Consider the following 27,143-nt stretch of genomic DNA (forward strand, 5'->3'; position numbering starts at 1 on the left):
AGTAGAACCCATAACATTTTTTGGTGATTTGATATGGAAGTAATAGAAAGAGGAACCAAGGATTTGGCTTAAGCACTTGGAAATGTGGAATTGCCACTAATTAAGAAGTGGAAGAGTGTGGATAGAAAGGAATTTAGGGAGGATATCACGAGTTCAGTTTTGGTAGATTAAGTTTGAGATGCCCATTAGACATCCAGTTGGAAATGTTGAGTTGAAAACATATGAGTTGAGAACATATGAGTCTAGTATTGGCAAGATGGGTCCAAGCTGTACTAGCACTTGTTAGCGGAGTAACTTTGGGAAAGACACTTAGCTTCCCTGTGACTCAGTCTCTCCATCTGTTACTATTGGTAACTACCTCACAGAGTTAAAATTTAGATAAAATCACTAATACCTGTAAAGTGCTTAGAACATGACATACACTCAAAAGGTGCTAACTATCAATTTTTAGTGCAACAATCTTATATGCCTGTGGGACATCACAAATACTGTTATTAACATAGCAATACAACTTTTCTTCCTGTGGTGTATTATTTTTTTATATTGTTATTTTGTGATTAACTGGTTGGTTCTAGAAGTTCCACTGAGTTGGTTTTGCTTCCAGAATTAAACTGACCTGGATTTTTTATATTAGCTCTGCCTCAGTTGATAAATGCCTGTATTTATTTTAGTATCTGTTACTTGCTCAGAAAAAAATCTTAAAAGTTTCTTCAGTACTACTCTCCTTTGCTTTTCTCAGTGCTCAGCAGAGAAGCAGTCAGGTTCACAAGAAAAACACAATTGGAAATCAGGTAGGAATTGTTCAAAAGAATCAGTGCATGCATGCTCCAAAGAATTTGAACTAAATTGCTTGATTGACTTTTTTAACGCAAATTAATCATGTGCAAATTTTGCTGGAAATGCAGCTTTTTGTTTTGTTTTGCTTTTAAAGTTTTTGGAGTGAATTGCATTTTTGTTTGTTTGTTTGTTTTGGCTATTTTATGCAGGTAACCCTATTGATTTATTTTAAATAACTTTTCTGCTATTTGCTCTGCTTTTCAAATTTGACTCCTTGTGTCCTACTTTGCTTGCTTATATTACCCCTAAATTTGATTTAACATCAAACTTGTGAGTCAGTGCAAGGTTAAAATACGGTGAGTAGTTGCATGAGCTTTCTGGTGCTGCTGACTAGTTCACACATTTGCACAGCTTGGTAACAGTGAAGGGACAGCTCATAAAGAAGGCAGCTGTTGGATATAAGATTTAATCTCTGCCACGCCAAATCATGTTGGTTAATGAAGATGTTAATTCCTAAGAAGATCTGATCTTTTGAGTTTTCCTGTTTTGGGCTGACCAGCTGTCTCCAACTAATAGCGCTCTGCAGAGACTGCATTAACTCTGACAGTTTGTTTCTTTTATGTTTTATGTGATAATGAATATTTGCATTGTTATTTCTTTTCAAGTCAAAACAATGATGATTTTATAGTTTTCTTTTTTTTAATTCAGAGGTACAATTATTGAACAAATTGAAACCTCTGCTCTAGAATTTTTTCCATTGTTTTGAAAGGAGAAGAGGTAATAATAGACTTTATTTTAAAAACTTTTTTTTCTGAACTAAAGCATATAATTCTTTGCTATTTCAGGGAACCAATCTTCCGCCTTCAAGGCAAATTGTACGAGCTAAGTTCTGTAAGCTTTACTGTTGCTTTTTCATTTAGCTTCCCAAGGGCACAGTTTGTCTTTAACTGATTAACTCAACTAGCGCTTGCTACTAATTTTTTTAAACTTAGATTGTCTTGTCCATAACACCCTATCATTGAAATAAAAATCCTCTTAAGAGGGTTCATCCCTTCACTGCTAATAACTTGCTGTGATTGAAAGGTATGAACTAGTGAATCCTAAAATGCTATAATAATAAACATTTAACACTGTGGGTGCTTTGATATTTCTCTAATTTTAATGGGCCTTAAAATAATTAAAATCATTAATGACCTTCATCTCTGTCCTTTTATGCTATGTTGTTATGAGATGTAAGCATTTTTCTTCCCCTTGTATGATATTTCCAATAAATGTAGATGACACTTCTAAAAGGTGGGTGAATATTAAACATGTGATTTTGATATACCTGTTGATAACCCTGCCCAATATCAATTATTTATATTTATTCTTTTAAAAAATAATAAAACAAAAAGCAAAATTACATTGATTGACATTTTATACGGCTTAAAGTTTTAAAACCAGATGCTATATCTTCACTTAATGGAATTATAAAATACTGTCAAATTACTAGCATAGGCATTAGAAGAAAGAAGCAATTATACTCATTTATAGCATGGGTGAGGCAGCCCTGAAGTCTTTCTTCCAGCTATGCATAACTTGAGAATGAGATTGGAGGATGGGTAAATTATTTTCTTCATGATGTTTTGGAAGAAACAAACTTTGTAGCTAGGTATTCCTTGGTTCAAATTCTCCTCTGTCACTTAGTAGCCCTGTGGCCTTGGACAAATTGAACCTGAGTTTGCTCAATTGTGTGATGGGAAGAATAGAAAATTTCTCTGCCAGGTGATTGTGAGAACCAAAAATAACCTCCATAATGAGGTTTGCAGCTTACTAGATATGTGCCCTATAAAGAGTAGAAACTTTGCTCCAGGCAAGTAGGTGTTGTTTCTTGAAACTTTGGGGAGAAAAAGAATATTAAGTATAAGAAAATTATGAGTTATAAAATGAGAGAATGAAACATTTGGAAAATTAGAAGCTATAGCAATTATTTTGTAGATTACAGTGCCCAGATTAAGTCTAGGTGTGGTATAATGGTTTTATCTATAAAATTTTGTTCATGGTCAGAAGCTCTAGCTTATAGAAGTTTATGCTGATTGGAAAAGCATTAGTATAGTGGCATAAATGCACATTTTAAATCAGATTTGAAAGGAAACTCTGAACATATTGCTTCCAAATGCTAAAATCATGCTAATTGTGTTTCTGGGGCTTTACTTTCACTGAGTACTTCAAAGCCCATGCATTATGAAAGTTTTATAACTCAAGATAATAGAATTGGGGTGAATGTTATAATAGAATACAGATCGTATATCCAAAACCTCTGGGGCCAGATGTGTCTTGAGGGTCAGAACTTTCTGGATTTTAGAAAAGTATTGTATATATCATATATTATTCAGTATTGCTGTGGGGTCAGAGGCAGTACTCTGTACTTAAACACATTGTATTTCTGCAGTGAAACAAATGATAATCATACTAAGCAGATTAAACGAAAGACAAAAGTTTTTACATCAATTCAAGGTTTTGCTGCCAAATTTGTTGCTGCTGTTGTTTTAACATTTCATTTTGCTAGTAAGAGGTTATAAACCTGAATATCTTCCTTTTCGGAATCAAATCCAATAGTTAAATACAATATATTTTAAAGAATCCTTAATTTTTTTCTGCTTCATAGAAATAAACCATCATAATTTGAAACCCTTTTCTTTATGAATCTGAGTAACTGAGATTGATTTGGATTTATATAAAAATAATTTTTGTCAAATTTGACATTGGAATTACATTTTTACATTTCCAACCTCCTTCCAGAAGCTGTGTTTAAATTTTTTTTTTTTTTGCTTATCAAGAAGCCCAAAACCATGGAGTTTTGGAGTCCAGCCTGCTAATTGATGTCAGCTTTTATGGTTGTTGGGACTAAAATACTCTGTTCTATCCTAGCAAATGCTTCATCCATTCTGATATCCACTTTGGGCTCCTGATTGTAAGAGATGGCTATGCAGAATCTGTTCTGAAATATTTTAGAAGGATATAAAGAAAGAAAAGTTCCTCCTTAAAGTCTAAATCCCTATTTGTTTCTGTCTGCCTAGAAATTTGCTTGCTTAGAAATTTTCCTACAAGATGGTGTCAGCAAATGTATGAAAAAATAAATGTGAACACACAATTAGCCTAAAGTTGCACTGCCCAGAAATTTCAGTGTAAACTTCATTCACCTCTTCACTCAGCACATGTGTATTTGAAACCTATGAGTGTCAAAAACTATGGTAGACATTAGAATGATGACTAAATCATGGGCCCTACTATCAGGGAGCTCACATTCCAGTGGGGATGATGTTAAGTAATTGGAGACTGTCTCCCTTTTCAAGGTTAGCTCTTTCTGATACTTCACGCTTAATGGAAACATCACTTCAGTAAGAGGCTGGTCCTGAAGATTAAATCTAACGTCACCTTCCCTCCCCCAAATCTTGCCATTATTATCTTGTTTATTTATTATTTTTTATTTTCTTTCACTAGGACAGTAAGCTCCATTGAAGCTATTTTTGTGTGTATGTGACCATGAAAGCAGTGGAGTATTATTGTAAGGTTTTAAGTGCAATCATAATAATACTTTGGAAAGATCATTCTGCTTATAGTGTGGAAGGAGGCTGTTGCAGACAAAAGATTATGATGATCTGGGCTAGCTAAGCTCTCTGTACTAGGTTTGAGAAGAAGCTGATGAATTCAGGAGGAATTTAGGATATTTGGTAGGTATTAGGTAGAAAGCGAAAGGATTTGTGATGAATCAGATGTTGAAGAGAAGTCTGGGGATTGTCAGCGGTGCTGTCCAGACATGTGATATAGGCACAGATAAGGTGGTGGTGCTCTTCATAGAGAAAGGAACATACTGAGGAAGGATAGTTACATTGAGTATGAGTCACTATGGAAGACTGGAGTGAAAATGTCCAGTGGGAAATTGGATTAAAGTGTCTAGACTTCAGAAGAGTCAGAGAACTGTTTATTCCCAAAATAGGGGACAACTAAAGATTTCCAGTAGGGAACAGATAATCATCTGATTTATATGTTGGAAAGATCTGTGTGTTAGCCATATGAAGTGATTTGGAGGAATAAAACTAAATATATGGAAATTGATGAAGACATTTTTGAAATAATTCAGGTAAGAAAATACAAATGTCAGCAGCAGGAGGTACATAGGAGAAGGGTAGATTCAAGATGTATTTAGAGGATGAAGAGAGTTATAAATAGTTGTGGAGTGGGGGGCAGTGTGAAGTCATTCTCCCAGGCTATGGCTAAGGAGGTCTGGTGACAGGGAGTACAGATGAGGGAGGAGCAGATTTCAGTGAAGGTGAGAGAAGTGGTGATTTCAGTTTTCAGATACATTTTTGTGCCTAATGGAGATGTCAGTAGAGTTTGAGGTTCACGACTTGTCTAGGCTGGAGATATGTTTTACAGTTGTCAATGTATACATCAGAGGTGAAGCCATAGAAGTAGATGAGATCACCTCAGAGAATAAGAACAGAAGGAATTGTGGGATTTAAAGGACTATGGAGAAAGAAGAGTTGGGACAGATCAAGGAACGGAAAAGGAGCCTCAGAAGTGATTAAAGAGATAGGAAACTTGGAGAATAGTTGAAGGAAAGTTCAAGGAAGAGAAAGTTTCAAAAAGAGAATGGTCAAGTAGTATTAGATATTTCCAAGGACTCAGGAAACACCAGGGAAGTTGTCAAATGAATGGACTGGTAGAAGATCCCATGCATCACATGGACAAACCACAGTAGTACCAGTTCTCTTGGCCTTGTGAATTTACTTTTCTACTCCACAGCTGGGAGGGAGAATAAAGCTGAGAAAGCAGACAATGGAATTAGTACCCTGAACTGAAGTTTTTCCAGGTAGGCAGCTTATAAGGTCAAAAGAGTAAATGAGTTAAAGTTTTAAAGAAAGATAGGCTGAAATAAAGGATTATGTAACATGAATGGTTTTGATTAATGTATTAGTCAGGACATTAGGAGAAGTTAACTAACAATACCAGAATTTCAGTAGCTTAATAACAATTTAATTCACCTTGCTATAAGAAGTCAATAAAACTCCTCTTGGTGGGGCTGGATTGAGGCACTCTTGCTTCACACGATCAGTCATGGACTTTCAACTTCTTTTCATTCTTCTAACGGATAGGAAAGAAAGAAGCCTGAGTGAGGGAGGTTTATAAGGACCAGGCTGGAAGCGGCATACATCTTTTCCATTTCCATTCCATTGACCAGAACTCAGTCATGGCCTCACCTCACTGCAAAGGGAACAGGAAAATATAATATGAGATTGGGCCCAGAAAAAAGAAAAGACAAAAGATGATATTTATTGAAGATTGAAAGAAAATCGGCAAACCAGGGCACTGTTTTTGAAATTAGAGAAAATATGTACCAGGATTAAGGGAGGAAATGGTAGGGTTAGAGGTTGAAGTCAGTGAACGGGATGTCATATCTCAAGATTTAAGAGGGAAGAGAATGCCACCTTAAAGTCATAGATGTTATTGGAATAAGAAGGAACAAACATTGGAGGAGAGGAATGACAAATGATAGCTACAGATATTTGTGAAATGCTCTCTTCAGAAGTTCTGGGTAGTAAAGAGAAATAGCGATGAATTTTTCCAGAGTCAAATGTGTTAAGGGTCGGGATATATTGAAGCTAGGAGGATTGATATGGCTTTTACATGAGCAGGAAGACACAGTTGATATGCTCCTTGGCCCAAACTGCATCCACTTGCAATTGTATAACTAGGAAGACCTTTTCCTTTGGCAGGGAGCAAAGCAGGTTCTTACAGGGTACTTCCTGCTGCTGCTGCTGCTGCTGCTAAGTCGCTTCAGTCGTGTCTGACTGTGTGGCCCTGTAGACGGCAGCCCACCAGGCTCCTCCATCCCCGGGATTCTCCAGGCAAGAACACTGGAGTGGGTTGCCATTTCCTTCTCCAATGCATGAAAGTGAAAAGTGAAAGTGAAGTCGCTCAGTTGTGTCCAACTCTTAGCAACCCCATGGACTGCAGCCTACCAGGCTCCTCCATCCATGGGATTTTCCAGGCAAGAGTGCTGGAGTGGGGTGCCATTGCCTTCTCCAATAGATAGAGTTAAGTACTATTTAATCCATGATGCAAACAGTAATCAAGATGAATTGATTTGATACACCATGATGAACTAGACAAATTCTGGCTTTTGATTCTGCTTCTTTGCTGTTGGCTGCATTCTTCTGCCCCAAAAGATTACAGTATGGCAGCCAGAGTGTTTCATTCCTAGTCTGAATTCCAAAGAAATAGATGAGTCTTCCAGAATTCTCAGAAAAACTCCTTGAGGCTCACTCTGAACAGGCTTGGATCATGTGCTCATTCCTAAACCAGTCATGTCCCAGAGAAAGAGATGCACTGATTAGCTTAGATCAGATCACATGGACTGGAATTGTAGGTGATTTCCTCTCCACTTGAAGTCAGAATTATTGTTAGAAGAATAGAGAATATATCCTGGAAGAGGTGCATCAGAGATGATGGCTACAGGTACTTGTTGGGCATTGTTTTTCTTTAGAACAATTTAATTTGGATAATGGGATTCTTGTGTATTTTGTCTTCTTAAAGGAATATAAGCCATCTGAGCCACCAGGGAAGCCAGTAAGGTTTTTAATACCACATTATTATAACCTTATTTTCATTTATTGACTAAATTTAATAATTTTTCCAATTCACACTTTGACTTTCTATCTCCTTCCTCCTTCTCTCTTTTTCAAAATAATTCTACTGACTATACAAAGTTGAGAAGTAATATGGTGCATTGATTCTTTAGAGCTGGAGTTGTGAAGCTACTCTGTGACCATAAGCAAATTATTTAACCTCCCTATTTCTCAGATTTGTAATTTATAGTACATTCGTAAGGATTGTACTTGCCTCATAAGGTTTTTGTAAGTATTAAATGAGATAATACAAGTTAGGTGCCTAGAACAGGGCCTGGCTGATAGTATGTGCTATGTAAAGTACTTCCTATTATTTTTGCTGCTGTTGTTCTATATTTGTATTATTCTGTTAGTCTTCAAAACAGGTAGTAAAATAATTGCTTGTGTATTCAAATTAAACCTTTTGTCCCTTGGAAGTGGGAAGACTGTTACAAAGCAACAGTGTAATATTCAGTTCAATTCAGTTGCTCAGTTGTGTCCAACTCTTTGCGACCCCATGAACCGCAGCACACCAGGCCTCCCTATTCATCACCAACTCCCGGAGTCCACCCAAACCCATGTCCATTGAGTCAATAATGGCATCTAACCATCTCATCCTCTTTCGTCCTCTTTTCCTCCTGCCCTCAATCTTTCCCAGCATCAGGGTCTTTTCAAATGAGTCAGCTCTTCACATCAGGTGGCCAAAGTATTGGAGTTTCAGCTTCAACATCGGTCCTTCCAATGAACACCCAGGACTGATCTCTTTAGGATGCACTGGTTGGATCTCCTTGCAGTCCAAGGAACTCTCCAGAGTCTTCTCCACCACCACAGTTCAAAAGCATCAATTCTTCAATGCTCGGCTTTCTTTATAGTCCAACTCTCACATCCATACATCTCACATCCACTGGAAAAATGATAGCCTTGACTAGATGAACCTTTGTTGACAAAGTAATGTCTCTGCTTTTTAATATGCTGTCTAGGTTGGTCATAACTGTCCTTCCAAGGAGTAAGCGTCTTTTAATTTCATGGCTGCAATCACCATCTGCAGTGATTTTGGAGCCCCGAAAAATAAAGTCAGCCACTGTTTCCACTGTTTCTCCATTTATTTGCCATGAAGTGATGAGACCAGGTGCCATGATCTTAGTTTTCTGAATGTTGAGCTTTAAGCCAACGTTTTCACTCTCCTCTTTCACTTTCATCAAGAGGCTCTTTAGTTCTTCTTCACTTTCTGCCACAAGGGTGGTGTCATCTGCATATTTGAGGTTATTGATATTTCTCCCAGCAATCTTGATTCCAGCTTGTGTTTCACCCAGCCCTGCGTTTCTCATGATGTACTCTGCATATAAGTTAAATAAGCAGGGTGACAATATACAGCCTTGACGTACTCCTTTTCCTATTTGGAACCAGTCTGTTGTTCCATGTCCAGTTCTAACTGTTGCTTCCTGACCTGCATACAGGTTTCTCAAGAGGCAGGTCAGGTGGTCTGGTATTCCTATCTCTTTCAGAATTTTCCACAGTTTATTGTAATGTGCATATCCAGTAATGGTTCATGGATTAATTTTTTAATTGAAGTACAATTAATATGCCTGGAGGAGGGAATGGCAACCCACTCCAGTATTCTTGCATGGAAAATCCCATGGACAGAGAAGCCTGGTGGGCTACAGTCCACAGGGTAGCAAAGAGTTGGATATGACTGAAGCAAATGAGTACACATACAGTTGATATGCGATATAAGTTAAAGTGTGCACATGGTAATTCACAATTTTTAAAGGTTGTACTCCATTTATAGTTATAAAATATTGGCTATAGTCTGTATATTGTACAATATATCCTTGTAGCTTATTTTATACATAGTAGTTAGTACCTCTTATTCTCTACCCCTAGACTGCCTATTTCCCGCATGGTATCCACTATTGTGTTCTCTATATCTGTAAGTCTGTTTCTTTTTGTTATATTCACTGGTTTGTTGTATTTTTCAGATTCTGCATATAAATAATATCATATAGTAGTTGTTTTTCTTTGTCTGACTTTTTTCGTGTATGAAAATACCCTAGAAGTCAATTCATTTTGTTCCAAATGGCAAATTATTTTTAATGGCTGAGTAGTATTCCATTTTGCTTATATACTGCTGCTGCTAAGTCACTTCAGTCGTGTCCGACTCTGTGCGACCCCATAGAAGGCAGCCCACCAGGCTCCCCCTTCTCTGGGATTCTCCAGGCAATAACACTGGAATGGGTTGCCATTTCCTTCTCTAATGCATGAAAGTGAAAAGTGAAAGTGAAGTCGCTCAGTCGTGTCTGACCCTCAGCTACCCCATGGACTGCAGCCTACCAGGCTCCTCCGCCCATGGGATTTTCCAGGCAAGAGTACTGGAGTGGGGTGCCATTGCCTTCTCCATCTCCTTTATTCATTCATCTATTGATGGGCATTCAGGTGAATTACAGATCTTGAAGACTGTTAACAATGCTGGTATGACATTGGGGTATATGTATCTTTTCATATTAGCGCTTTTGTTTTTCTCAGATATATGCCCAAGAGTGGAATTGCTGGATCATTTAGTAGTTCTAGTTTTTTGAGAAATGTCCATACTGATATCCGGTGTTGGTGGCTGCACCAAATTACATTCCCACCAACAGTGTACGAGTGTTCCCTTTGAATTTCTCTTATGATCAGCCATGTTGAGCATCTTTTCATGTGCCTGTGGCCATCTGTATTTCCTCTTTGGAGAAATGTCTTTTCAGGTCTTCTGTCCATTTCTTAATCAGGTTATTTGTTTTTTTAATGTTGAGTTGAGAATCTGTCTATGTAGTTTGGATATTAACCCCTTATTGGTACTATCATTTGCAAATATTTTCTCCCATTCAGTAGGTTGTCTTTTCATTTTGTCAATGATTTCCTTTGCTGTACAAAAGTTTTTAAGTTTATTTAGGTTCCATGTGTTTATTTTTGCTTTTATTTCATTTGCTCTAGAAGATAGATCCAAAAAATATTTCTATGATTTATATCAAAGAGTGTTCTACCTATATTTTCTCCCAGGAATTTTATGGTTTTTGGTCTTAAATTTAGGTCTTTAAGCCATTTTGAGTTTATTTTTGTATATGGTGTTAGAGAATGTTCCAATTTCATTCTTTTATGTGTAACTGTCCAATTTTCCCGGGAGTAAGAAATGGCAACCCACTCCAGTATTCTTGCCTGGGAAATCACATGGATAGAGGAACCTGGTGGGCTGCAGTCCATAGTGTCACAAAGAGTTGGATATGATTGAGCGACTAAGCATGCACCTCAAATTTTCCTAACACTGCTTAGTGAAGAGACTGTCTTTTCTCCATTCTTATGTTCTTGCCTTATTTGTTGTAGATTAGTTGACCATGAGTGTATGTTTATTTCTGGGCTCTCTATTCTGTTCTGTTGAACTGCATATCTGTTTTTGTGCCAGTACCATACTGTTTCGATTATTGTAGCTTTGTATTATAGTCTGAAATCCGGGAGCAGGATTCCTCCAGCTCCATTCTTCTCAATATTGCTTTGGCTATTTGAGGTCTTTTGTCTTTCCATACAAATTTTAGAATTATACTTGTTCTGTGAAAAATGCCATTGGTATTTTGAGAGGGATTGCATTGAACCTGTAGATTTCCTTGACTAGTATGGCCATTTTAGCAATATTACTCTTCTAATCAAAGAACAGAGTATATCTATTTGTGTTGTCTTCAGTTTCTTTCTTCAGTGTCTTATAATTTTCCAAGTACAGATCTTTTACTTCCTTAGTTAGGTTTATTCCTAGATATTTTATTCTTTTTTGACATGATGGTAAGTGGGATTATTTCCTTAATTTCGCTTTTTGCTAGTTCATTGTTGTGCTGTGATCTGCTAAGTTGCCTAAGTCATGTTTGACTTTTTGAGATGCTATGGACTGGAGTCCACCAGGCTCCTCTGTCCATGGGATTCTCCAGGCAAGAATACTGGAGTGGGTGCTATGCTCTCCTCCAGGGGATCTTCCCAACCCAGGGATCAAACCTACATCTCTTTTGTCTCCTGAATTGGCAGGCAGTTTCTTTACCACTAGCCTGGGAAGCCCATCATTTAGTGTAAATAAATGCAACAGATTATTGTATATTGATTTTGTATCCTTTGACTGTACTTAATTCACTGATGAGCTCTAATATTTTTCTGATAGTATCTTGAGGATTTTCTATATATAGTATCATGTCATCTACAAATAGTGAGTTTTATTTCTTTATTCCAATTTGGATTCCTCTTATTTCTTCTCTTATTTCTGTGGCTAAGACTTTCAATACTACGTTGAATTAAAGTGCTAAGAGTGGGCATTCTTGCCTTATTCTTGATTTTAGAGAAAATGCTTTCAGCTTTTCACCATTGAGTATGATGTTAGCAGTGGGTTTGTCATATATGGCCTTTATTATATTGAGGTATGTCCCCTCTGTGTCCACTTTCTGGAGAGTTTTTCAAAAGTTTTTCCCACATCTACTGAGATGATTAACACATTTTTTTTATTCTTCAGTCTGGTTAATATGGTTTATCACATTGATTGATTGCAGATATTTGAATCCTTGCAACTTTGGGAGAAATCCCACTTGATCTTGGTGTATAATCCTCTTAGAGTTAGATTTAGCTTGCTAATACTTTGTTGAGGATTTTTGCATTTATGTTCACCAGTGATATTGGCCTGTGATTTTCATTTTCTTTTTTTTGTGTGTGTGTGAGATATCTTTGTCTAGTGATATCTTTGTTTTGCTAACAGAGTGATACTGGCCTCATAGAATGAGTTTGAAAATGTTCCTTCCTCTGCATCATGGATTGATTTTTGAGTATAGCTTTCTGAGTACAGAACAATAAAAAATGCCTTCACTCCAATATTCTTGTAAGCAGTTTATAAATGTATTTTAAAATAGATGTTATAAATTTTTAGAACCAATCAGCAGTTCTTTATCAAGTTCTTTTAATTAAAAATACTTTAAAACCATTTTTTTTTTTTTGGTAGGAAGAATTGAATAAATTTTTGCTCCAGCTCTGTTGCTTCAAGGTAGCCAATTTTAATGAAAACTCTTTGAATGCTGTAATAGGTGTTTATGCTTTTTTAAAAAGAAATAACTGAATATTTTAAAATTCTCGAAGATTTGTGGCAAGGTATTATATATGCTTTTAGGAACATAGAATGATTATTTCTATTCATATACACTAAATAGATGTCCCTTAGCAGCAAAGAAATATAAATATAATTTTTATTAGGTGTATTGCATTGCATTTTAAGGAAAACATTTCTAAAATTATGCATTTCAAGTTGATGGGAATATAATTTGTCATGACAATACAGGCACATATCACAACTGTTCTAGTATGTACTATGTTTCTAAAATGAGATCTATTGTTCTTAGCTGTTCCTATTAGGATAATATAGAGTTGTTTGTTGCTACTTGGTTTGGCAGTTCAGTCTTTAAGTTTATAACCTAATTCTGCGACTGCCATTTTCCTTGGTGTATTAGTGTCCTAGGGCTGCCATAACAAAGTACCACAAACTGGGGTGGCTTAACACAACAGAAGTTTATTCTCTCAGAGTTCTGGAGGCGAGAAGTCTGAAATTAAGGTGTGGTTGGGGTTATATTCCTTATGAAATCTCTAGGGAAGAAGCTTCCCTTGCCTCTTCTGGCTTCTGATAGCTCCTGGCATTCCTTGACTTATGGCCACATGACTCTTATCTCTGCTTCCATCTTCACGTGGCTTTCTCCCAATGTGTGTCTGCCCCTGTGTCCTCTTCTCTTCTTTAAGAACACCAGTCATTGGCTTTGGAGCTCACTCTAATCCAGTATAACCTTGTCTTAATTAATGACATCTACAAAGATTTTATTTCTAAGTAAAGTCACATTGTGAGTTTCCATGGACATTTTGGGAGACACTCCCTACATTCAACTCCCTACACTTTGGCTACTTGCAGATTTTCTTTTTTCTTCTTTTTAAAATGGCTTGTTATAATAAAACATTACCTAAGATTTAGCTTTATGATATACTGCTGAACTTTAATTGTTTATTAAACTAAATTTATAATTTGGACCATTATAAATTTGTAATTTGGAACTTTAAAAGGTATTTTCTTTTTCTTTATTATTTTCACTTAAGGAAATACTAATACCTTCTGCTACTGGGATAAACCAGGGTTGTTCTCTCCTTCTTCAAGGTGCTATTATTAAAATATTATTTTTATTAGTGTTTTTGAGGGTTGCTTCCTGAGAATTTCTCTATATTCTTTAAAATTTTATTGCTTACAGGTAATTTATCATGAGGAAAAAATGAAACAGTTATCATTTTTTAATGGTAATACCCAAACTATCTTTTTCCTTAGTCATTTTCTATGTCATCTAGTCTTCTCTCCAGTTTCACCCCACCCTCAATGAGGGCAGGAATGGAGTGGAAGAGGATGGCAGAGACAAAGGACTGACATAAAGATGGACCCATGAAGTTCCATAAGCATCGTGTGGAACTATAAATCCATATTAAGGTCTAGGAATCTACATTTTCAAAATCTACCAAGTAGGAAAGTTTTACTTACTAAAAAAAGATGTAACAAAGTGAATGGCTGTCTACTCCCACCAATTCTGTAAAAATCACAACAGTTAATGTTGATTACATCCGAGTGTTTCTGGTGTGGTTATAGGTACTTTACACACCTTAATTCAGTAATTCCTCCCAGCAGCCCTAAGAGGTAGGTATCATAATTATTTCAGTTTTACAGATAAGGGAACCAAGGCATGGAGAGGCCAAGTCGTGTGTCCAGTCATACAATTTATACATGAAGCACCAAGATTAAAATTCAGGCAGTTTTATACTAGATCTTGTTCTCTTAATTACAGTGTTTAACTACTTTTTCTAACATTGCATAAATTGCATCAACAATCTTATTTAATAGTCTCAATTACAGCATCACATCATTTCAGTCATTCACTATTATTTTTGTTTTTTACTTACATTTTTCTTCATCTAAAGTAAATTGATCCTGGATAGAATGAACTTGGGTTTGTATGAATTAATCTTATTTAGTCATTGCAGGCTGCCATAACAGAGTAACATGGATCTGATGACGTAAGCAAGAGACACTGATTTCTTGTGGTTCCGAAGGTTGGACATCCAAGTTCAGGGTGCCAGCAAGGTTGAGTTCTTAGTGAGGGGCCTATTCTTGTTTATGTCCTCACATTGCCTTGCATGGTGTGTGAAGAAAGAGATTCCATGTCTCCTCTTTTTATAAGGGTATTAATTCCATAGTGGGGTCTCTGTCCTTATGATCTCACCTAACCCTCATTACCTCTCAAAGGCACTTCCTCTTAATACCATCCTGTTGTGGGTTAGGGCTTCAACATACACATGTTTGGGAATCACAAAACATTTACTCCACTGAGTGATAAGCAATGACAAGCTATAATAGCTATTAGAATGTGTTTCCTTTTCATCCCTTAATTCTGTAAAATCTCTCTAAAGGGGTCAATCAATAGCTTATAAAATATAGCGATCTTTATCTTAATAAAATTGACAGAAGTTGGAGTCCATGAATCACACTTATGTAATAAGCCACACTTATTGTTCTGTATCTTTTAAATCTAGACTTCTACTTGAAATAGTGCTTAATGTCGGCCTCATGATTTTTTTTTTTTCCAAAAAATACACAGATGTACTTACTGAATTTTTACAGCCAAGTTACCTCTCAGTTGAGGGTTCGGACTGAAAATCAGTGAGGAGAAAAATCCTATCTGTTCAAAACTACCTTTAAAAATCCCTTCAGTAGGCAGAATCTAGCCTTCCATTTCAGTGTGGTCTTTCCTTTGGGCAGTTGAGGCCTGGTTTTGTTTCACCAGGGAATTGGGCACTTGGGCAAACTAAGGGTTTCCCTTCCTGCCTCTTGATATCTCATAGCCACCCTTCCTTTCTCCCTGCTTCCCTCTTTTCTTCCCTCTAGTTTTGTCCTCTTTGCCTGTTTCTCTGTCTCTTTTAACATGATGTATTTCATTCCAAGTAAATTAAATGCCTATGTGATTTGAATTCCCTGTAATTTTTGTAACATGTAAAATTTTATTATCTCCAACTATTTATTTACTAGCCACTTTAATTTCAGACCTGAATGTTCCCCTGAATTATCAGATAAATGGCATCTTAGTGTCTTCCTGTTTATGACAGTTTTCAATGTTTATGGTTATTGGGATTGTATCATTTCCTTGGTCCTGGATATGCAGCTCTCACCCTTTTAATTCCCTCTTTTTTAGTCTCCATTTCACTTCTCAGAGAAGAGGTTTCCACTTTATTCCTACATAGCCACCTAGGTGGTGGAGGACCTCCACATGGATTGCTATTAATACTATTTGGCCCAGTACCAAAAATTGCTCGTTTTCTCCCTCAGGCAGGTCTGGAAAAAAAAAAAAGTGAAAGTATGAGTTATTCAGTTGTGTCCAATTCTTTGTGACTCCATGGACTCCTGGCAGACTCCTCTGTCCATGGAATTATTCAGGCAAGAATACAGGAGTGGGTAGCCGTTCCCTTCTCCAGGGCATCTTCCTACCCAGGGATAGAACTTGGGTCTCTTGCATTGCCAGGAGATTCTTTACCACCTGAGCCACCAGGAAAACCCCAAGAATACTGGAGTGGGTAGTTATTCCCTTCTCCAGGGGATCTTCCCCACGCAGGGATTGAACCTGAGTCTCCCACATTCATTGCAGGCAGATTCTTTACCATCTGAGCCACCAGGGAAGCCTAGGCCAAACCCAGGATAGTCCCATCCAGTCCCTCCCTTCCCCAACACTTCCCATTCCATCTTTCCTGCTCCTGATTGCTGGTCTGGGGAATGCCAGTGGTTAGCTCCTGGATGTCTCACTCCAGTCTTCTATGACTTCATTGTAGTAGAATTGTCCCCAATTCATTCCCTTACCAGCTAGCTCATCATCTAATCCATCAGCCATAATGACTTTAAGTAGTTAAGGACAGAGTGGTTACTCCAAAAGAGCAGAAATCACTGTTCAAAATTTTATAGCTCTTGCCTCAGTCTTTCCCTTATGTAGACTATATAGCTTATTTAACACAGAGTTTCAGTGTAATATATGATTTTGAAGCTTAATTTTTGTTTGTTATCGACAAAATACATGAACACATTTTCATTGTTAAATTAAGTAATGCAGATTAAGTAAATATACCCTTGACTCTTACCCAGTCTCACTCACTTCCATAGTTATAACTACTGTTTTCATTTTGGAACATATATACACATATACATGCACATCCAAACACCTGTACACACACACACATGCACACAAAGACACATGGATTGTGGTTTTAAAAAATAAAAATGGTCACACATTGTACATATTTTACATTATAGTTGTTTGCTCCACAAACACAATGACTTCTATCTCTTGTTCATTGGTATATCTGTAACATCTTGAACCTGATGTATAGTAGGTGCTCATTAAATATATTTGAAGATGAACTTACTTTATCCTCTTAACAATATGTCTTGGAGATCTTTTCATGTAAGTATACAAGACAGAAGACAACAAAACTTCTTTTACTGGCACATAGTTTTATGATATATTCCATAGTGTACATGTGCCAGAGTAAATTTAACCATTCCCCTAAGGATAGGTATTTGTGTTGTTTCAAGTTTTTCCAAAAGAGTGGAACCAGTTTATAGACCCAACAGCTATTTATGTGTGTACCTGAATCCTCAGTACTGGATAATTATGTTTTCTATAATTTTGAATGATGGGAAGAATAATACATTATTTTGATTTGCATTTCACTTATTGCAAGTTATGGGGCAGCCTTTCAAATATTTAATAGACATTTGTGTTCTTTTTCTTATGAAATGTCTGATTATGTCCTTTGTCTGTTTTGAAGTGACTGTCATTATCTTCTTATTGATTTTTTTATAGTCTGGATATTTTATGTGTATTATATATAGTACAAATATTTTCTGCTTATCTGTCACTTGACTTTACTGTATAATATAAAATAAAATTCATAATTTTGATTTAGACAAATTTTTAAATTTTGTGACATTTATATTTTATCTTTTATTTTCTTCTCATAGTTTTACAGATTTTTATATGTAGCCTTATGAAAAAGAAAATTATTTTCTTGTTGATTACATACATCTTTAAACCTAAGCCACTTATGTCTATAATTTACTAGTGAATTTTTTTCATGCTTATTGACCACTAGAGTTCTTTTCTGAATGAGCTGTTCATTCCTTTGCTTATATCCTCTTTGAAATTTTTCTTTTACTTTTTTGACTTATAACAGAATTTTTATGTAATAATGATATTGCTCTTTTACCATATTTATTAGGAAGGATTTTTCTCATTTTCTTGTGTATGTTTTAATTTTACTGACCAGGTATTTGAGGTAAAAGTTTTTGTAGTAATATATGTTACTCTTTCTCCTGTCATTTTTTCCACTGCTTTTATGTTTAGAAAGGTAATGTTCACCTAAAAAGCAATTCAATATTTACCCATGTATTTATAGCATTTTTATGAGGCTATTAGTGACATTTGTCTCTGTAGTCCATTTGGGATTTATCATTGTGTGTGGTAGAAGTTAAGGCACTAGCTTGGGGAGCAGAGTGAAGGTATTAAGAGCATGGATTCTGAAGCCTGACTGCCAGGCTGCAGCATCTGGTTCTGCAGCTCACCATCTGTGGGCAAATTTCTTAACATCTATGTTTCTTCATTTGCAAAAGGGATGTAACTATTGTATCTACCTGTTAGGGTTAATGGATTCAACACATGGATTCATATAAAGCACTGAGAGCAGTGCTTTGTACATTGTAACAACTCAATGATTATTGATAATGACAATAATAATTATTATTAAAATTTTATTTCACAGTGGTGAATGTCTAATTATAACTTTTGAATGATCCATGCCATCATAATTGGTTTGCAGTACTTCTGTGATTATATAATAATGGCAACAATAGTAGTAATTGTTGCAGCTCACATTTCTTGAAAGCTTAGTCTATGGCTAGATAATTTGCCAAGTGTGTTCCTTACATCAATGTATGCAGTTCTACAACCCTGTGAAGTAAGTTCCATTATTTCTCCTATTTTGTAATTGATGTAACTGAAGCTTAGGAAAATTAAATAGTTCACCATAGGTCATAGACTGGATGGGTGGCACAACTCAGTCCAGGCCGTGGATGAGCTCTTATCCTAGGACCAGGATCTGGATTATTTATCTTTCTCTGTTGATTTTTGTACAATGACACATTTTTAAATTATGGCAGATGCCTAATACATTTTAATATTTTCTAGGTCATTTTCTTTCATTACTTTTTAAAAAAATGTATTTTGGTATTGTAGATTATTCATTCTTTCATTTGAAGGTTAAAATCTTGTCATATTTCAACTACAATTCTATTTGAATATTGGTTACATATTTGTAAAGCTTTTAAACTAATATAGGAAAAAGTCACAATTTTCATACCCTTTTATCCTATCCAACCAGATGATGATTCCTTCTGTATACTATAATTTCCTGTTTTTTCCCTTAATATATACAAATTTACATTTCTTATTAAAATATAAAATAACTAGAATACTCTTATGTTGTAATTTTAAATGGAATGTTTTTCAATTATATTTTTTAATTACTTAGTGTTATAAAATGAAAAGTATTGATTTTAAGCATTTATTTTAGTTCTGTGGAATTTACTGGGTTATCTACTACTTATAATTTAATTATAATTTTTATCTCATTTGTGTAGTTGTAGCTTTTATTTCTACCTTCATATATTCTTCCAGAACATTATAAAATTACAGTAAATTTTCTTAGCTACTTTTTATCTTGTTGGGAATATTTATAATGATTTGATGGCTTTTGTTTTAAAATATACTGTGATAATGAAATTTATCTATTTTTCTGCAGCTGATATTTCAGAAATGAGCCTTGAATTTCATATGGATGATGATCATGGTCTCACATACTGAACAAATTATATTATTTGTTATATTGATAGATTTATTAACCATCCTTACTTTCCTAGTATAAGCCCTATTTGGTTATTAGGGGGTGATTCTTTGGCCATTGAATTAGTTTTCCCTATATTTATTTTAAGATTGATATATTTTGCCTCAGAAGTAAAGTTACTTTTTATAAATGAATGAGTATATTCATAAATGAATGAATAAATGAAAAATAAGTGAAATAAATGAAAATATAACAAATTTTATAGTAAATATTTTTCATTATAAATAAATGAAAAAAAGAATAACTATGAAATACTATTAAAATTCTCTAGTGAAAGAGAAATGTCACAGTAACTGAGGAGAAAAGAATATTGCATGCCTTATTCTTGATTATCTCAACTGTTTGATAAATGGGAAACTGGGCTGTTTGTTGGGAGGTAGGGAAGTGGCAGTTACCTGTTACATGGGAGTTTTAAGAAGATGGTAAAACTCAGTGTAGGTACCAAGTGGAATGTAAAGAGGAGCAAAAGGGCTTTCAGCTGTTGACCGTGCTGGGGTCTCACTACCAGTTTACATGCTGGGACTCTAGTGTATAGATGCTGATTTCTTTGTTATACTGAGAAAACCCTAGTCCTTCCAATTTAGCAAATTAAGAGATTAGCAAAGAGTAGATCATAAAACCTCATTGTCAAAAAAGGGCCATGGGATCTTTTGTCAGTGAAGATATCCATGTCCTATATCAGAAGGTGTTTTCAAAAGGTTGCTGCTGATGAACTGTCACAGTGAAAACAGAAATAAACCAAAGCTGAGAAATTCTTTTTTTTCTTTCTTTTAAAAAAAATATATATTTATTTATTTAATATAAATTTATTTATTTTAATTGGAGGTTAATTACTTTACAATATTGCATTTGTTTTGCCATACATCAACATGAATCTGCCACGTATGTACACATGTTCCTCATACTGAACCCCCCTCCCACCTCCCTCCCCATACTATCCCTCTGGGTCATTCCAGTGCACCAGCCCCGAGCATCCTGTATCATGCATCAAACCTGGACTGGTGATTTGTTTCACATATGATATTATACATGTTTCAATGCCATTCTCCCAAATCATCCCACGCTCGCCCTCTCCCACAGAGTCCAAAAGACTGTTGTATACATCTGTGTCTCTTCAGCTGTCTCGCATACAGGGTTCTGGTTACCATCTTTCTAAATGCCATATATATGCGTTAGTATATTGTATTGGTGTTTTTCTTTCTGGCTTACTTCACTCTGTATAATAGGCTCCAGTTTCATCCACCTCATTAGAACTGATTCAAATGTATTCTTTTTAATGGCTGAGTAATACTCCATTGTGAATATGTACCACAGCTTTCTTATCCATTCATCTGATGGACATCTAGGCTGCTTCCATGTCCTGGCTATTATAAACAGTGTTGCGATGAACACTGGGGTACATGTGTCTCTTTCAATTCTGGTTTCCTCAGTGTGTATGCCCAGAAATGGGATTGCTGGATCATAAGGCAGTTCTATTTCCAGTTTTTTAAGGAATCTCCACACTGTTCTCCATAGTGGCTGTACTAGTTTGCATTCCCACCAACAGTGTAAGAGAGTTCCCTTTTCTCCACACCCTCTCCAGAATTTATTGCTTGTAGACTTTTGGATCGCAGCCATTCTGACTGGCGTGAAATGGTTGTTGTTGCTTAGTTGCTAAGTCGTGTTCAACTCTTCTGCAACCCCACGGACTGTAGCCTTCCAGGCTCCTCTGTCCATGGATTTTCTAGTCAAGAATACTGTAGTGGGTTGCCATTTCCTTCTCCATGATACTGATATCACTTCAGAATTGCATGTTTTATTGCTCTGTGACTATTTCAATAATTTGAATAAAGTTTGTGAAATATTTGAAAAAAAAAAGAAAAGAAATGGTACCTCATTGTGGTTTTGATTTGCATTTCTCTGATAATAAGTGATGTTGAACATCTTTTCATGTGTTTGTTAGCCATCTGTATGTCTTCTTTGGAGAAATTCTTGTACATCTTTCCAATAGAGCTCTTTTGTTTTTGTTTGTTTGTTGCTTCCCATATTGAAATCAAGTCCACCTAACCTAAGTATGTCTCCAATTCACCATGACCAAGGCAAATTGCAGTTTCTGCCCCTTGAGCATGAATCATTTCACATTCAGCACAGTAACATTACAGAACTTTTCCTGAGTCACAGTGTTTAGCCTGGGATCCTCAAAATACAGAGACATCTTTACATTCTTAAGATATTTCATTGAGAGTCCTGAGATGTATGTTCATAGAAAAGAACGCTCATGCTGACCATGTCAGTTAGACAGAGAAGGACCTGCTCATCAGCCTTGTGGGCTCCATTCTCAGCATCACTCCCAACTCACAGCTTTATTTTGAGTTTCATTGTCAGGGACCTAAATGTCATAGCATTTATCCAGGCATTAGTGTAAATTACTGAGACATTTTATTGTAATTTTTGCAGTGTTTTGTTTTGTAATGGGATAATTCCATTTAAGAATAATCTTTTCCCCTCAAAAGTTTATGTTTTCTGATCTTGTGATTAGTTATTCAGTCAGTTTCGACTCTTTGCAACCCCATGGGCTGTGGCCCACCAGGCTCTTCTGTCCAAAGGATTTTCCAGGCAAGAATACTGGAGTGGTTTGCCATTTCTTCCTCTGGGTTTCCAATCTTAGGGTCTCAGATTTCCCAGACAGTAGCTCTATATGTCAGTTCATAATTTTATTTGCCCTAAGTCCTCCACTCCTTGGTGAAGTACCTCCTTTTCTTCTCTTTCCAAGCATTTCAATGGGCAGGTCTGTAACAGCTTCGTGGAATCGTTAACTTTTCCTCAGGAGTAGTTAGCATGGTGTGAGAAGACTGTGATTTAATCACAGTAGTCCCAGTAGATTGAAAGAGTTAATGCTGGTCTCAGACTTATCTGAAAGACAAATGTGGTTTATTTTCCTAGCCTATATTTCCTAATTATATATGTGCAGAAAATAAAACTTATCAGAGATGACCTCTTGAACAAAATGTAAAGAGAGCTTTGTAGAACTTTAGCTAAATTAGGGAATAAAATGTCTTGCCCCCAAAGGAACTATGAAATCTCTTTGACTCAGTAACCAATCCATTCCCACCTCAGGGGATTCCGTTAGGCCGAATTCAATGGGATGAATGCTCCCACTCCAGGAAATGAATGTCTTGGTTTCATAATTGAGCCTAAGTTCCTTGAAGCTTTGTACTATACTCTTACCTCACTAAATGATTGGCTGAAGTTTTAGCCCTGATTCTTGTTGAGGTTATTTTCACTCTCAGCCTGTGATGGATGGTCCCTGTGGGTAAATTGTACTATGGGCTGCCATTTATACTGCCTGGTTGGAGCACTACTTGGGAATAGTGTACATAAATAAAAATGAGCTTTAGAAATACAAATAGGAATAGGAAATTCAGTCATCATCATCATTTGTTTCTAATTCTTTGTTTGCAGTATAATATGAATTCTTTATCGATGGCATTCTACCACCCCCCAGCTCCTTTTCTGAGTTTTAATTCAAGTCTCTATTGACTTTTTATAAATATCTTTTATGAGAAGGCACTGTCATAACTAAAACATGAGTTTAAGAGCAAGTCATTTGTTTCCTGCCCCAGTCTACTAAATATAATCTTCTTAATTAAGGTAAGAAATCTTTAGTACACATTTGTGTGTGTGTTTTTCCTCTTCAAAAATCTTTTCCTTCTCTAACAACCCTGTGTCTTCTCATTGACCTGCTGTAAAGTGGGGGAGGGGGAAAGGAAAAGGAGGATTTGTTTTCGAGAACTCAACTATCTATAAATGACTTCCTCTTGTTTGGTACATCCATTTGCAGGGTTTCATTTTCAAATGCCTGGTTGCAGGATCCATGTCCTGGAGGAAGGAACCGTGTCATCCTTCACCCATCCTGTGCACATGGGTTGACCACTGCTCCCAATATTATCTCCTATCACTTCTGGCATTTTTTGTGCTTCTCCTCTTCCTGAAGTTCATAATTCATGTCACTGATTTCCGGTGCATACGGAGTCAGGTTTTAGAAATATGAGACAATTTTTAAATTACAGATGCAAAGCCTAGTGTTTGAGCCAACATCTGCAACTAGTTTACAGGATTAAGCAAAATAGCTGCTCTGGATGGCTGATATTTACCAGGGCCTCTTTATTTCCCATCAGAAATTAGAATGCCTGTTACTTATATGTTCTTAGGTTTGCAGCAGAAATCAGGATTTCATCTGTTACATACCTCATTTTACTAAGTTTCCTTACCGAGTATCTTAAGTTACAGCCAATTTTCAATTAGCCGTGATTAAGGAAGTCAGGAAGAATATGGGTAATTAAAATCCACAAATAATTAAAAGACTTACTTTAACCAGAATTCAACACTCTCTCCTAAACTTTTTTGCTGAAATGATAAGCTAGTAAAACATCGGATGAGATTTTATTTTGTTTTGTTTTGGTGCAAACAAAAAGTCTGCACACGCCACTCCCTTGCTTACAACCACTGAAAAGTACTTCTTTCCAATTAGGATCAAGTCTGAACTGTAACATCCATTATCCATTCTCTGCCTGCTTCTAGTTCCTTCTCTTGACGCTGGCACTGATGAATTCTGTGTTCGGGCAGTAGTGACCTTCAGGCAGTGTGCCCTCAGTGATCTGAACTCTTTCTCTGCTGGAGACGCACTCTTTTGATGCACTCTTTCCTGTGCTTTAGAACAGTTTCTTTTCCATTTTTTTGCCTGAGTAACAGCTTCTCATTTTCCTTAGTCTGTCACTTCCTTAGGAATATTTTCTCTATCTTCTCCAGTATTTTCAGTTCTCTGCTGTTATGTTCCCAGTGAGCCTGTCCTTTTCTCACTGAAGGCTTGTGTATTTTTTTGTTTAACGTTATTCTCGTGTTTGCCTGTAAACTCTGTGAGATTGGAGACAGTTGTTGTCTCTAATCGCCATGTTCAGTACTTTAGTCTCTAACATACAGTCTACTCATGATAGGTATCAGAACTGCTGAATGAAAGAAATAATTGCATATTTTAAAATCTGGAGGTAAATAACCAAGTATGTAAATGATCTCTAAAAATATTGTGAGGTTAACATTCAGAAGGGAAAATCTAGAATATATTATAGCAGCTTATTAACTTTGAACTTTACTTTTTATCATCCAGAGGAAAATAATTGGGTCTTAATTTATGACTGTTACTCAGAGTTGCCATTTCAGGCTTGCTTCTGGTGACTATTTAAGCTTCCCATCTAAGAACACCACTCAAAAAATGATTACATATAACTCTAAAATGTGATTCTGATTGTAATAAATTTCAGTCTTACAAAGAAACTGATTCAAACTTGAGTAACAGAGCTAACCACAAAATTAGGCATTGTATTTGGACTCCAGCAGATGCTGTTGTCATTTTAGATGGGAGAGTTCTTCATTTATCATCGTTGGTCTTTAGTAGATGTCTCCTAGACACGGTGACAGTACAGTACAGTACAGCCTGCTGCACATTTACAAAAAGCACCCATTGTTGGTGTTCCCTCTAGTTTAGAACCATTATACCAATGATTTATAACTAACCTGTGATCTAGGGAAAGTATAAGTACTTCAAAGGAGAATAAAGTACAGTTCTACTTTGATAAAATCTATCGTTTATTGAACATTTACCAGATGCCAGACATTCTGAGTACTTTATGTACATTCACTTCACTTAATACTCACAGTGTCTATTTGAAATTGGGGCTATTAGCACCAATTCCCAGATCAAAATATGAGGCTTGGTTAGATTAAGTAACTTGTCCAAGTTCATACATCTATTAAATGGCAGAACTGACATACAAACCCCAGAAGTCCGTGCTTTCAACTAAGCTATAATCTTACTGGGATAATGGGAGCAAAGCAAACACAATTGCTAGTAATTCAAACCAAGATGATGTAAATGCTAAATTCAGATAATGAACAAAGTAAATGTCCAAGAAAGAAGAGGTCCATATAGGCTACTGAAGCTTTTTAAATTATTTATTAAAATAGTGTCATGGATTCTTTTTTTTTTCTTAAAGTGTTCTATCATCCAGAAATGACTACATATATTTGTGTGTGTGCGTGTATGTGCGTTAGTTGCTCAGTTGTGTTTGATTCTTTGCAACCCTTCGACTGTAGCCCTCCAGGCTCCTCTGTCCATGGAATTTTCCAGGCAGAAATACTGGAGTGGATAACCATTCCTTTCTCCAGGGAATCTTCCCAAACCAGGCATCGAACCCAGGTTTCCCGCATTGCAAGCAGATTCTTTACCATCTGAGCCAGTATACTTCTACCCATTATTCTTTGGTATATTTGATTTTTAAATAATCATATCATAAAATTAGCTACCACTCTTTAATGGCTGTTTTGTATAAGGCAGTGTATTAAGTGCTTTCTTCTTCAAAACACTTTAACCTAAATTAAAGAACAACACATCATCTTGCTTCTTACTATGGGCCAAAACATCCAGGAACTTTTTAAAAACAGGGTCTCTGTTTGATATGTATTTTCTTCATTGGCCAATTATTAACTTTTAAAACACTTTTTAAATTAAAAATATTTTTGGCCATACCTTGCAATTTTTCAGATCTTAATTCCCCAACAAGGGCTTAGTTCCCTAATCCTGTGTGCCCTGCAGTGGAAATATGGAGTCTGACCACTGACCATCAAGGAAGTCTCTGGCCAATTATTAACTTAAAAATTTTTTTGAAAGAAAGTTTTTCTACATCTAGAAGATGTTTTGAACGTTTTGACTCATTATATGGAATCAGAGTTGCTTGGGATATTTTCAGCTCTGTTACCCATCCATTCTAATGTGGCTGCTTCCATTCTCCATCAGGCCTCAGAAACAATGCTTGGTAAGGTTGTACAGCCAGCTTGCATCAGTGGAGCCACAGTGGTTATTTAAATATTGAATGCTTTCACACTGGTTCTAACTGGCTGCTCCCCTAAGTGCCTGCCTTTCATTAGAGATGCTGAGGTTCCTTTCTCAGAATCCCTACATCTTCCCCCTTATCCAGAAATTAAAGGCAAAGTTCTGGTACAGAATGGAACCTCCAGTACCTTACTGTAGTACTTTGACCCCCACCCTCTTTCAGATTGGTCATACTTGTATGATGCCATTTTTTTCTTGGAAAGTATCAGTCGCTGAGTCATGTCTGACTCTTTGTGACCCCATGGACTGTAGCCCACCAGGCTCCTCTGTCCATGGAATTCTCCAGGCAAGAATACTGGAGTGGGTAGTCATTCCCTTCTCCAGGGGATCTTCCTAATTGCTAATTATTTTTAATGTTTTCTCTTCAATAGCCTCCCTGTTACCCAAACCAGGGAATAATTTTTTACATTGAATCTTACTTTCCCTCATAGTATCACATGACCTTTTCAGTCCTTTTGCCTTGTTAAAGCATTCTCTTCTACTGACCTGTGTTTTTTCTCCCATCCTTCTAGCCACCCCTCTTTCTCCTTTGTAGGTTCATTCTTTCCTCCCAGCCATTATATATTGGCTTTCCTCAAGTTTCAGACTTTGGTCCTCTTTTCTTCTCACTTGGACTCTCACTTCATCTCATTTTTTCATACCTATGGTTTTAATCACACTGATATCAACAATTTACAAATCTGTGTATTTGAGAATAGCTTCTCTATAGCCAGTGGTTTATTTCACATGTTCACATCTTTACATGTTCAGACTACACTCATGACTTATCCCTT

At 36.3% G+C, this 27,143-nt stretch overlaps 1 protein-coding gene across 9 annotated transcripts in view; it reads left to right on the plus strand.

Annotated features, from left to right (window-relative positions):
* DNM3 (dynamin 3) overlaps nt 1-27,143 on the plus strand; it is a 651,174-nt gene that overhangs the window by 297,583 nt on the left and 326,448 nt on the right. For 6 of the 9 annotated variants that reach the window (XM_059875294.1, XM_059875295.1, XM_005216884.5 and 3 more), the window contains exons 13-14: nt 740-791; nt 1,623-1,652. The exons of 1 other annotated variant lie outside the window; for it this stretch is intronic. In XM_059875294.1, the coding sequence (XP_059731277.1) occupies nt 740-791; nt 1,623-1,652 (82 nt within the window). The remainder of the gene's footprint in view (nt 1-739; nt 792-1,622; nt 1,653-27,143) is intronic. 2 more of the 9 variants (XM_005216889.5, XM_024976120.2) reach the window with 1 other exon arrangement.

The sequence above is a fragment of the Bos taurus genome, chromosome 16, assembly GCF_002263795.3.
Source record: "Bos taurus isolate L1 Dominette 01449 registration number 42190680 breed Hereford chromosome 16, ARS-UCD2.0, whole genome shotgun sequence".
NCBI lineage: Eukaryota > Metazoa > Chordata > Mammalia > Artiodactyla > Bovidae > Bos > Bos taurus.